The sequence below is a fragment of the Podarcis gaigeae genome (genome assembly GCF_964106915.1).
Source record: "Podarcis gaigeae genome assembly, chromosome: 5".
In the NCBI taxonomy this organism is placed as follows: domain Eukaryota; kingdom Metazoa; phylum Chordata; class Lepidosauria; order Squamata; family Lacertidae; genus Podarcis; species Podarcis gaigeae.
Genome location: NC_139681.1, coordinates 56,743,417 through 56,756,494, shown reverse-complemented (window position 1 = coordinate 56,756,494; position 13,078 = coordinate 56,743,417). Strand labels below are relative to the sequence as shown.

At 40.8% G+C, this 13,078-nt stretch overlaps 1 protein-coding gene and 1 long non-coding RNA gene across 23 annotated transcripts in view; both read right to left on the bottom strand.

The window, feature by feature from the left end:
- The window catches only part of NT5C2 (5'-nucleotidase, cytosolic II), a 78,521-nt gene that overhangs the window by 9,627 nt on the left and 55,816 nt on the right, over positions 1 to 13,078 (bottom strand). For 9 of the 22 annotated variants that reach the window (XM_083737985.1, XM_083737986.1, XM_083738004.1 and 6 more), the window contains one exon: positions 10,534 to 12,209. In XM_083737985.1, coding sequence (XP_083594111.1) covers positions 11,964 to 12,209 — 246 coding nt within the window. In that variant the 3' untranslated portion in view covers positions 10,534 to 11,963. Of the gene's footprint in view, positions 1 to 1,234; positions 6,935 to 10,533; positions 12,210 to 13,078 lie in introns of those variants that run through there. The other 13 variants (XM_083738002.1, XM_083737997.1, XM_083737993.1 and 10 more) reach the window with 6 other exon arrangements.
- Positions 1 to 13,078, bottom strand: part of LOC310844222 — a 399,653-nt gene that overhangs the window by 337,165 nt on the left and 49,410 nt on the right. The gene's annotated exons all lie outside the window — the stretch shown is intronic.

Below are 13,078 nucleotides of genomic sequence, written 5' to 3'. Positions count from 1 at the left end.
AAGTGTTGCAGGACCTTCCCAGTTAAGTTCTTTTGTATTGTTATTGAATTTGCTCCAGTGTTCCCATTTTCCCCATATTGTTCTGTTTTCCCCTTGTTGAAATGAGAGACTGGTACTAGAATGTATTTGTTTTCTACAGAACAAAGAATGAATGAAACTTAAAGAATTTCTGGCATATCTCAATTGGGAGACTGGGAAAAAGTGGTATTCTCCCTTGTCTAACCTTTAAAGAAGGAGGTTTTTTGGGGTTGCGAATGTAAATTTTTTTTCCCCCAAAGGCCATGTTTTAGAGTTCATAAATGTCAGAAAATGATGTGTGTGCCATATGAAGATGATTGATTTTTCAAAGGTAATAATTTTCCCTGGAGAATTACATAGAGTTTTTATTTATTATGGGGAGTAATGATAGCAATCCCTACCACCTCCCCTGGGCTGAGTACGTACTTTAACTTCTTTATGTTTTCAGAGTATGGGGCGCCATCATAGTCAATGTGCTCCTTACTTTGAGATGACATAATATAAGCAAGATTGAATGTAAGAGATGTTAGTCCACCAGTGACTTCAAACCTTTTATGTGATGCTGCTGTTATGCTGCTATGCTTGAGAGCCAAAGTAAATCGTCCCAAAGTTTTGCTTCCTGCAAGATGCACTTCACTGTGGATGCTATCCTGTATTAGGCTTGGCAAAAGCTTTTCCGTATAAAATCAACCTATATTTGATGGTATGTGTGGCCATGATGGTGTCTGTTTCAGTGAAGGTATTGGAGAGGCACATCTGAAAGCTTTCCTATTCTTCTACTGGTTCTCCCTTTTAGGAGCCACCTTTTTAGCCTACTGTTTTAAATAAGCTCTATGGGACAGCTGATTGGGCATGGAAGATGGACCAGGAATTGCCTTCAGGAGATTCTCAGCTCCCACACCTCAGGACGCTGATATTTACTGTGGGAGTATTTGGAGGACTGTTCCTTTAGGGGTTCTCTGAATTTGAACAACCTGCCTTGACATCATTGTGACTCTGGGTTGCCTTTTGTCTGTTCTTCTTGCTTATCAGAAATATGACTGTGAAAACAATATTAATTTGTTGCTGAATCGGCCTGTTCTGCACAACAGTCTCTGAGCTAACTTCCAGACTCTGTTACTCAATTCCCCCCCCCCTTCTGCTCCACCCCCATTATTTCTGCTTTGCCAGAATCCTGGGTGATAGGGATGCCTCCGATTCTTGGACGCAGAAGTAGTTTTGTGCATGCTGGGATAAGCTTAATGTGAATTCCCCACTGTTCTCCTTATGGAAATGCTCTGGTGAGAGGTATGCCCCCTTTACCCCTCAATACCTCCCTGGATGAGTTTACGGAGACAAATATTTCATTCTATTTTGGGGAAAGGTTCTTATTCAGCAATTTAGTATGTGTAAGGTGAATACTTGCTTTGTTTCACGGTTGCTCATAAAAAGAGGAATGGTAAGGAGGAAATTTAGTTTACCCCACCCCAAATCCCCATTAAACCTATCAGTTCTTTATGAAGAGCCTAAGTGAAGAGGGATCTCCAGTTATGACATTCATTATAATTAGAAAATTTGGACCTTTTAATTTATTAGCATACATCTTTTTAAAAGTAGTTTTATTCATGCTGCTCTTTACAGCCAGCTTTAAGAAAGGGCAGACAGGCCTTTGAGACAAAGAACCCACAAAGTGTTATGCTTTCTGCCAAAGCAGTAGAACAAAGGTAAACTCAAATTTTTGAATGAAATGATGTCATTATAGCCAGCACACTTCAACAGATGGGAAGTGGAGAATGTTCTTGATCAAGAATGGGATTCTCAATTGCTCTTGTTTATGCATTTCAAGCAGCAGCTCTTTGTCTTGCAAAATGTTTTATTTCCTATAACACATGTTGGATTCTGCAACCACATTGGTGCTGACCCAAATTAATTTTCCTGGCTTATCATGATTGGCTTTTCTAGTTTTCTTAAAAGGGTGCAGTGCTTAACTTAAATTCATGTAATTATTATTAATTAGGCCTAGAATAAACTGTACAAAGCTTGCAGGGTAAAGGCAATCTTCCATAGCCTAGCCCAGGGGTAGAAAACCCATGGTCATCCAGATGTTGTTTGGGTGGGGGAGACTTCCCCATCAGCCCCAGTCAGAAAGCTCAGTGGTCAAGGATAGTAGGAGCTGTAGTCCAGTAACATCTGGAGACCCCCAAGTTCCACACCCCGGCCTAGAAGTTGGAGGGCAACATCTCTCTCTGAACATTTTGTAGTACAGAAAAAAATGAGGGGCAGGCCATGTGAATTAAAGGTCACCAGCCCATGTCAAGGTATAGGAAGTTGTTCTCAGTTCAAATATGCCTCTTATTTTGTACAGCATTATGAAACTCTGTTCCTTGGTGTCAACATCTACATAGTAGTTGTCCTCTGCTTTCTGGCAGGTGATCTTCTTCATGGCTCTAGAAATATTATTTATCTTATTTAAAAATTGTGCTTCTCATGTTATATTTTAGAACAACTGTTTCACTGGCTTTTACAGGTACATTTGTGGGGGAATATGTTATTTGCATTACTTGAGAAAGTGACCTTGGAAAGAACCCTGCTTTCACTGTTTCTGTTTCTTTTGTCAAGTGTAGTCAGCAATTTAGTAGCTGGTAGCAGCCATTCAATCTTCATGTTCTAATGTGAAATTAGATGCAGCTTTTACATTGAAATTTATTTTGAGGTGAGGTTTTTGACAATATTTTAAATGTCTGAATTAATTTTGTACTCTTTGTTGTGAATTGGAGACCTTGTACCTGTGTGTTGCCAAGCCTTACTAAAGAGAGAATTTGTTCTTGATAACTGTTATGTCTTCAAATACAAGAGTGGTGTCATTGGCCCAGACAGCATGTCAACTGATGGAGCAAGGGAGGTAGCACCTCCTCCTCCTCCTTTTCCAAGCTCGCTATCTCAAGGAGGCCTAGGATTTGCAGAGAATCACTCTTCCACCTGCTATTTAACTGCCTAGCCAAAAAGCTCAGACCCATTAGAATATGTAAGCACTAATCAAAAAGTATGTCTGGAGCTCAGGCTGAACAAATGAAGATGGAAGTAGTAAAATGTACAATTCACTTCGCAGATTTGTTTTCCCAAGTCCCAAAGGTAATCCTGAGGATTATTGGAGAAGTGTCCCAAGTGGCACAAGTCATGATTTGGGGAAGGAGCTGGTAGTACAGAATTGAAGTGCTGGGTACCCTGAGTATGCAAAACTGTCTTTGCACAAATGGGCTCCATTACATGTCATAGGAAGCCATGTTTTATGCCCCACCAAGAACAAGCAATGTGCTGGTGATTGCTGCTGAATCGCTCCCATTTTGCTGCACCCTACTCAGGAGCAATAAACAGAAGCCTTGGACATGTGAACTAGCACTTGAGGTTTGGTTTCTCCCAAGCAAATAAACCATGAAAGTAAGCCAAGATTTGCACATCACAATAAATCAAGGCTCATGGTTTGTTGCTCCCGGCACCAGGGAGGTTGGAGACAAATGCGAGTGATTCAGGACCATGCACTGAGAAGCTGTTAATTCCTGGTAAGTAATGGCTACACAGTGCAAACGTGTAACGTGGTTAGTGGTTCTTAATGGGTTTGACATTATTCATTAATGTTTCCTGTTTTTCCTATCTAGTTTTCTTTTTAAATACACCTTCATGCCTAGGTATTTATGAATTGCATCCAGATAAAAATGTAGTTATTTGACCCTTTCAGGTGAATGGATAAAGTGGCAAGAATTTACCTGTTTCCCATCCTCTCCCATGCCCTCACCAATCTTTGCCACGGCCTAACACTAGAGGGAGCTCTTGATATTTTAATTGGCAGGAAATGTGTGATAATGTACCTGATGAGCTCTTCACTTCCATGCAATAAAGATCTTGACTACGTCATTCAGTCAGGACTTGGCTATTGCAAGTTGACAGAACCTTTATTGGGAAATCCAGGGAAACAAATGTATTGTCATTGGGTCTGCCCGAATGTCACCTAGACAACGGTTTTGCTCTACTTTAGTAACTTTGGCTCCATGTGATCTCTGAGCATTAAGTGTTCTGCTTTTGCTGTCATTGCATTGGAGAATGTGATGAGGTACGATTGGGTGCCTCCTCACATACAAGACCTCTGGCATGGAGAATGCTCTAAACTTGTGCCTGCCATGTGCTGAGCTACATTTGTGCACTGACCACATGGTTTGTCTGCATGCTGCTATAAAACACTGCTGTAGGTTATAATTAACTACATAGGACACCACTGAACATGGAGGGTTTGAAACAACATGCCATGTAATTTCAAGTAGTCTTCACACAGTGGCTCTTGTGTGAAATAAGACACAGAGGTGGTGACTTGCAGATAATACTCCATGGGCATTTAGCATTGTTATGCCATATGCTAGTTACCTGAGGGTTGTGCAGACAAAATAAACCTAATTCCAATTCACTTAATGGCCACACTCTGCAATGGTCATGTGTACACAGCATTAATCTGAAGGCTGTCCATATATATATGCAGTCTTCCTCATGACTGGGTATTTTTATTTATCCCCTGGAACATTTGTTCAGAAGAGAATTATACACCTAAAGCTATAGATGTCTAGAACCCTTTCCGTCTAATGCTTATATGTGGGTGCCAGTGGGGCGTAGCTAGCCGGCACATCAAGATTTGAGGACATGATCACATTTCCCCTACATACTCAGTTAACATATGAAGGAGATTTGTTTGTTTTTTAACTGGAGAGTTCTCTGGTGTCAGGCATGGCTTGATTGCACTGAAGAGCACAGGAACAGTAGCTAGTCTGAGTGGTTGCGCTTGACCTTAATAATTGCTTTATTCTGTTAGCTCTGATGTCCAGTTGGCAGGATACTCACAACACTGTGAAATAGTTTGCTCTGTGCCTTGGTCTGCTGTGATAAAATGAGCTTCAAATTCTTTGAAAACAAGTTTTTGTCTTTTGGGCAAAGGTCTGAAATAATTTTGAACAGCTAAATGAACGAACCACTTAAGTCTTCTGGTGAAATCCAATTTATAGATTAAAAACAATTTGCTTGATGCTCTGCTTTCAGGAATGCCTGCTCTCTGGGATAAAGCACTTTCTGGGTTCTTCAAAACACCACATCCTACTTGGACAACTTTAGTAACTGGTAAATAGGTGTTTGTTTATTCTGGCACACGGAACTGCATCCCCTTCTCCTATCATTTTTCTACTGTGGTTCTCTTCTTACCTTCTCCTGGAATGTGCACATGATGAGCCTCATATAGCTTCTCCCCACTCCTGGGCTTATTCCAACTGAGATCTTTTATTATGAGCAGCCACATGGATAGTCTGCAACACCAATGGGATTCAGGTGTTGTTAGACTCCCATCATTTACAATGGTGACTGGGGCTGATGAACATTTAACAACATCTTGAAGGCCACATGTTCCCCGGTGATTTGCAGACTTGTTTGTTTTTTTCTTTCTATGGACTTGATTATATGCCATTAAATTGGGCTCCTAACCAACTGTAATTTCTGCCAGTAGTTTTGTGAGTCAGTTCTTTCTTAAAATGCATGCATGAATCAAGTTAGCAATGGCATTGTCCTGCAAAGAAATGGGTCCCCCAGAAGTGTATTTCATTTTGCTTGTACACAAGGCTATTCTACATCCACACAGTCTTCCTCTAACCCTTTCCCACCCATGCCTCAAGTGATTGTCCTCTTTACCTTGTCACAATGCTGGAGGCTGAAATTTTTTCTGCAGAAGTGCCTATGTAGCTGCTTTGACAGTGCTGCTAACACCAGCATTTCAGCAAAGTGCTTGAAGCACAGATAATCTTCTAGAGTACATTTTTACAGAACTAGGTTTATGCAAAAAGCCTCAAGCCCTGAAGATAATGATATAAGGAATGCAGGAATTCGGGTCATTCTTGTGTAAATGTTGGGACGAACTGGGAAGTGGTGGCAGCTGTCTCTTGAGTTTTTGCCGCCTTTCTCTTGTTTCTTTGCCCCTGCATACAGGATTGTACTGATGCTCTCAGATGTGGTGTCACTGTGAGTAGTAGCTTGTTACTGAAATCTTGGCCATTTTCTCTCCTTTGGTACATCTCACAGTGAGAGGGTAGGGTGTGTTATGACAATCTGAGAGACTATAGTTTTGCAAAGGGCTCTCAGCAAATTTGGTTTATCTGGTGTGCATAGTTATGTGAAGTCTACTGTCACTTGTTTTAACTGCCTGGACAAGTTAATAAGCGGTGGTATTGGACCAGATTCAACAAAATAGTTCCCCTCCAAAAGCTCGGGGGGGGGGGTTGAAGGACCCCCCCCCGAACAACATGTGGTTGGGGGGAGATCATCAGGCAAGCAGAAATGCTTGCATTGATGAAGCAATATCCTTAGTACTACTTTGAATACCATCCAATATTTTTATCTAAAGAACTTACTGCTCACTGTAACTCGCTGACTTGGATAGGACGACACACCTGCAATCCATCAAATCAAGATATAAACTGTGACACACTTAGGTTTACACAAACTGTTGAAGGATGTTTGGAGGCTTGAAACTTGAAGCTCTTAATTTCTTAGAGCAATAAAATACTGCTTACGCTTAGTGTGCGGAAGAGCTCCAATAGTGAACAAAATCTATTCTATCTTGAAGGCTACAGAGTTCTCTGTTCTGCTGTCAGACCAGCCCAAGGGAATTAGCTGAACCCTGGAATCTTGTCTCAAGCCAAGCTTTCCTTTACAGTAAATATTTGTATGCTGCACAATTTTCCTAGTACTTATCCTATGCCTTTTTAAGGCCTTACAATCTGTCTCCATATATTGCTGCATTCCAAAGCTTCTATAGATTTGTCTTCTGGGATCTTTGTCAAATTGTATCATATTTCTTCCAAAGTTGTAGTATTCTGCCAACAGTATTCCACACTATCTGTTTGTATAAACCCTGAAGAAGCACAAATGAAATGTACACATTTCATAAGCCAATTGATATCCTGTTGGAGTATATAAATACTTAGTGGTGTTGCAGATTTCCAGTTTCTTCTATTTATTTTGAACCTCATTAATTTGTATATTTTTGTGATTTTATTGGGAAAGTTTATTTCCTTTAGATAAATGATTTTTCTTGTTTAACTTTCATGTTTAACTGCATACTTCATCTTCCTTTTATTTACAAGGGGGTGTGCGTTGGTGACATTATTATTTTTTTAATTAGCAGTTTTGAGTAAAGGAGCCCTGAAAGGATGTGTTCTTTATGTTTGGTTTTACTTTATTAATTGTTAGCAATGGTCTTGTAGATTATCTATTTTTTTTTCGTGTTGTAGGGAGCAGGAATTCTGATGGATATGCACTAATTTTTTCCTGAATAACTTTGAAAAACCAGTGCAAGTGTTTCGTTCCTGACATGTCATATCCAAAATATACACTAGCATGGTTTCTATTTATTTTACATGGATTTTGTTTGTTTGTTTTTGTGTAGAGGAGTGTATATGGGAGAACATGCCTGGCATCTATTTGTAAAATAGGCTTGTTTGTGGAAGGAAGATGTAAACTTTTGAGATTCGCACTACTAATTAGCTAGAGTGTAGCTAAGTAGAGACCAGCAAAAAAAGCTTCTGCACACTCCAATAACCTGCTTTGTGAGTGTTGTAGCTTACTCAGTGATTTCTTGAGTAACTCTCAGGTGTCTCTCCCCTTTGCCGAAACAACAATCTATTGACTCTTCTAATTTGAGTGCTCTGACTAAGGGAATGCAGGGAGATAGTTGAGAAATAACAGCGGAATCATACAATGGGGTTGGGGGAAGGGGAAAATATGAAGGCAGCATAACTTAACTTCTTCGTGATTGGATATAAGCATTGCACCTGTTGCCCATCCACTGCTGGCATATAGCCCTCTGAGAAGACTGCCTATGAAGGAATGTGCCTCTTGGATCGGACTAAAAAAGATTCCCCACCAATGGGTCACAGTATTTTTTGCCACACTGTTCATGCAAAAAAAGCCAACTCCGGCTGTTTATAGGATTTAGTAATAAGATAGTCCCTGCTCTCAGGCTTACAATCTTGTCTGGTAGAGCTGTTTACTTTGTTTGTAAGAATAGCAAAGCATAGTCTGTACACTACTTGAAAAAGCATGTTCTCCATAATATATGATAAAGGGTCCTTACTACAGTTTGGTCCTAATACGCTGAATGCAAGTATAGCAGCAGGATTTGGGAAGGCACATTAAGAAATTAGTAAACAGTCGGTGATATTCAGTCAACCAAACAGTTTCCAAAAGATGTATAAAACTAGTCTTATACATAGACTCTTTGAGCGTGTTGTAGCCTAGGGTGGTAATATGCTGATGGCGACTTTGCCCGAAAAGCTTACTTGGATTGCCACTGTGTTGGCCTTCCAGCACAGCTCAAAGAAGGGAGATGTTTGAGGTAGAATGGAGTCAGAAGGGGTTTCAGCTGGAGTTGATGTCACAGACCCAAATATTATTGTATGCTGACAAACTTAAGTTAAAGGCGGCAGCAGTGGCAGTTAGTATCTCTTAAAAAATAAGGCAAAGGAAGGATGGTCAAAGAGGCCAGATAAATAATGTTATGCTTAAGAAGTAAAATGTAGTCAACAGTTTTTGCAATGTTCCAAGTGCTCCTTCTGCACAGTCATAAATGAATTCAATTTTCTTATGGTGTTTGGGCAAATATGGCTCTTTGCTTGGCACCTCTGCAAGAGCTTGAAAATATACTTGTATTCTGTCTTCCTTCTCTAAGGAGATTGAAGTGGTATAATCTCCCCCTTTTATCCTCACAACCATCTGGATTGCTGGTAGTACATGTGAAAAGGATCTATGGGTCTGAGTAGACCACAAGCTTAACATGAGTCAGCACTGTGATGCAGCAGCAAAAATGGCTAATACAATTCTAGTCTGCATCAACAGAAGTATAGTGTTCAGATCAAGAGAAGTAAAAGTATTACTGTATTCTGCCTTGGTCAGACCACACCTGGAGTACTGTGTCCAGTTCTGGGCACCACAGTTTACAAAGGATGTTGATAAGTTGGATTGTGTGCAGAGGGCAACTTAGATGATCAAGGGTATGGAAACAAAGCCTTATGAGAAGCAGTTGAAGGAGTTAGGTATGTTTAGCCTGGTGAAGAGGAGACTACGAGGAGATAGCAGTCTTCAAGTATCTCAAGGGCTGTCACATGGAGAAAGCTTGTTTTCTCCTCCCGCTCTGGAGGCTAGGACTTTAACCAATGGATTTAAGTTACAAGAAAGGAGATTCTGACTAAACATCTGGAAGAACTGTGACAGTATCAGCTGTTCAACAGTGGAACAGACTCCTACAAGAGGTGGTGGACGCAGCTTCCTTGCAGGGTTTTAAGCAGAGGTTGGAGGGCAATCTTTCTTATATGATCTAGTAGAGATTTCTGCACTTCATTGGGTTGGACTAAATGACCCTCAGGGTCTCCTCCAATTCTGTGAAAAGCAGCAACACTTTTACAGATTGTTTCCAAATTCCCCCTAAAAGTGCTGCTAAAAATTTAAGATTGACACAATAAAATTCTGCTGATACGAATGTAAGAACTAGGGTATTGTTCTGATGTAGTATGCAAATGCCTCTTCTCATGGTCTAATTTTGCTTCTTGACTTTTCAGTTCTTTTCCTCACTTATCTCTCACTTGTCGGTGGTGCTCTTTTTTCTGTCCATTTTCACTAGCTTCAGCAGAAGGAAAAAAGCCTTCCAATTTCTTAGCTTGGAAAGCCAAGGCCAAGCTGGTTTCAGGTAGGGAGGCCTTTTACTCATTTATGAAAAGGCCATATGTTTGCTCTTGTGGCTGGCTGCTGTGGGGATGGAATTTGTAAGGCTGAACTTGCAGACATCTGAGAACACCGATCTCTTGCCTACAGCCAGGATATCTTCCAGTACTGATTAAGAGAAGAGCACTATTTCGCTCTTGCTGTTCCTTACCAGTATGTATCCAGCTCAACACCAGATCACTAATAGTTACCAGCTAGACCACTGTCAAGTTAACTAATGCTCTCCAATTCTGCTTCCATTTTCTGGGCAGGGGACCTTATCCATAGAACTCTGATGGCATCATCTTCTTGCTCTAGTATATCTACATTTAATGCATATACAGTGGTACCTCGGGTTAAGTACTTAATTCCTTCCGGAGGTCTGTACTTAACCTGAAACTGTTCTTAACCTGAAGCACCACTTTAGCTAATGGGGCCTCCTGCTGCTGCTGTGCCGCCGGAGCACGGTTTCTGTTCTCATCCTGAAGCAAAGTTCTTAACCCGAGGTACTATTTCTGGGTTAGCGGAGTCTGTAACCTGAAGCATATGTAACCCAAGGTACCTGTGTATCTAGATTCTATGCTGTCAGGCTGCTGTCTGCCTCCCAGCCATCATTGTTGGGAGAAGATTATAAATCACATTGTATTCCACGCTGTATACAGGCTTTTCTTGTTATAATAATAAGTGTTAGGCAAGCAGTATGAAGGGAGGTTAGGAGAAGTAGATTTGTCAGTGTTAGACAGACATTAAAACAGCTTATTATGAAACCTCATGATTTATTTAGTTTGCAGGTCCATCACAGGAGCATCAGCTTCTCCTGCTGATTTACAGTTCACCGTATTTTAATAATGGAATAGAACTAATTACAATCAAGTGATTCAAAATAAAACTTCTAATACTTCAAAATAGGGCCTCTATTCAGTCTTTCAAACTTCAATGGCACAGAAGTAAGGATCTCTATACCTTGGGAAACAGTTTACTGCCTGCTTGTATGAATAAGAAAGAGAAAAATGTGCTTTAACTTAACAGCCTGCACTTACAGCCAGAATGCTATGCCAGGCCCTCAGAACCATTTACAAACAATATGGATCAGCCCTTCAACCATTTTCATTCCAGGAATGGCAGTAACACAGAGTGGCAGCAATAAGGATGTTTTGCTGAAGGGGGCTTCTTCCTCTACATGAAGGCGCTAGGCCTCTGCATATACACATACCCCATCTCCTATGACTCCATATCAGAGAATAGAACAGCTGCCAGCTGAAACATTGCATCTTACAGGTTGTTGTTCCTAATTTGAGCCTAAAGTGTTAGCCACAGGAAGAGGCTAGGAAAGGTGACACAAACCTTTTCTCTTCACAAACTGTATAGCTCTTGATCACTGTGGGTTAGACAGAAATACAGTATTAATCTTTAACTGAGACCTAATCAAAATACAGCATGACATTATCTCTTACTAGCAGAGATAATTTCAGAGTGTAGAACAAGCACACGGCATAAGGACCCATTTGAAGGTCGTATAATACATGCACCACATGCCAAGACTAGGGATGATAAAAGCTTTGGGATCTCAGCAGGAGAAGAACTAGCTATCAGCCAGATCAAGAATTTGTGGCATGATAGTCTTTCTTGAACCAGCCCCAAACAGAAAGAGCAGAAGCAGAACTGCACTAGAAGGAGATTAGAGGATTAAACCATTTCAAAAACAAAACTTGTGCTTGATGGGGTTCAATTTGACCCTGGAATTGCCACCATTTCCATGCATACAGTATTATATATTAGGATACATCTTTCCCCAAAAAGGGTCAAAGGGTATCAGCTGTGAGGAACTGGTATTGGGCTACTGTGATTGCTGCAGGACCATGGCAGGCTCACTGCACCAATTCCAAACCATGTCTTGGAGGCAGTTTTGAAATGCACAAGAAAGAGGAGCAAAGGACCCACAAGCAGCTCTTCCTTCCCATGTTCTATAGGTAGAGCAAGCAACGCAGTTAGGCATCTGTATGTGGTCCTACCCTCACTCAGTGCAAAATCCTTTACAGTTGGAATAAGTCTGTAAAGAATAAAGGGTTTCTGATTAGTGTTAATTTTGTTGTCATCCCCACCCCATACCCCAGGACTAGTGGGATTCTGTTCCTGCTAATCACTGCTATAGCCACGCTTTGGCAGGTTGTGTTCAGATTTCATTTCTATTCTTCTTCCTCTTCCTCCTCCTCCTCTTCTTCTTCATCATCATCCTCATCATGGCAATGTGTGATTTCTTGGGGAGTTTGAGGGAAGAGGTTGGGTGGTTTAATCTCACTCACAGAACGGGTCAGCTGGTGTCGTTTGTCAGAATCTTTGAAGTCCACTGATGTGCGGTTTCGGGTGGCCATAGGTGACTCTGTCTCATTGATATCCACATGAGTGTGCTCTACTGTCGACTCGTGTGGCATCTGCATGGAGAGATACATACCATTGTTCAGAGAAGATTAGCATTGTCACATGAGAAGAGCTGGCTCAGTTAGGCCAGTGGCCTATCTAGTCCAGCCATCCTGTTCTCACAGTAGCCAACTAGATGCCCATGGGAAGCCCACAACAGCACGCTACCCTCCTGCAGTTTTCCACAACAGGCACTTAGAAATATATTGGCCTGCCTTATCCTCCACAAATTTGTCAATCCTCTCTTAAAACCATCCAAATTGGTGGCTATCACTGTGAGATTGTGGGAGCAAATGCTACAGTTTAACTATGAATTTTGTGAAAAAGTATTTTCAAGACAGACAAAGGAATCTTAGAACATTCAGCTCCATTGGATATCCCTGAATTACAAGAGAGGGAGAACACTGTTTCTATACCCACTTTCTCCTTGCTATGCATAATTTTATAAACTTCTACCATGACACCTCTTTTCTCAAAACTAAAATGGCCCAAATACTGCAACCTTTCCTCCTAGGACTTGCTCTATCTCTTTGATCATTCTGCTTGACTTTTTCTGGTAACTTTTAACACTACAATATTCTTTTCAAAGTGAAGCAACCACAACTGTACATGGTACCCAAGTGCAATTGCACCATAGAGTTGTATAATGTTGTGATAGTGGCAATTTTATTTTCAGCTCCTTTCCTAATGATCCCTAGTATGGAATTCACATTTTTCACAGCACACACATATGCTAGTACAGTGAGTGCCTGACTTCTACCACTTATTATACTGTTACCCACAGAAAATTTATAAAAATTGTTTAACCCTAACCAATGTCTCCCAATGTAGCCATCTGCCACATCCATTTTAAAAGTTTTTAAGTCTAATGCTACCAGCTACA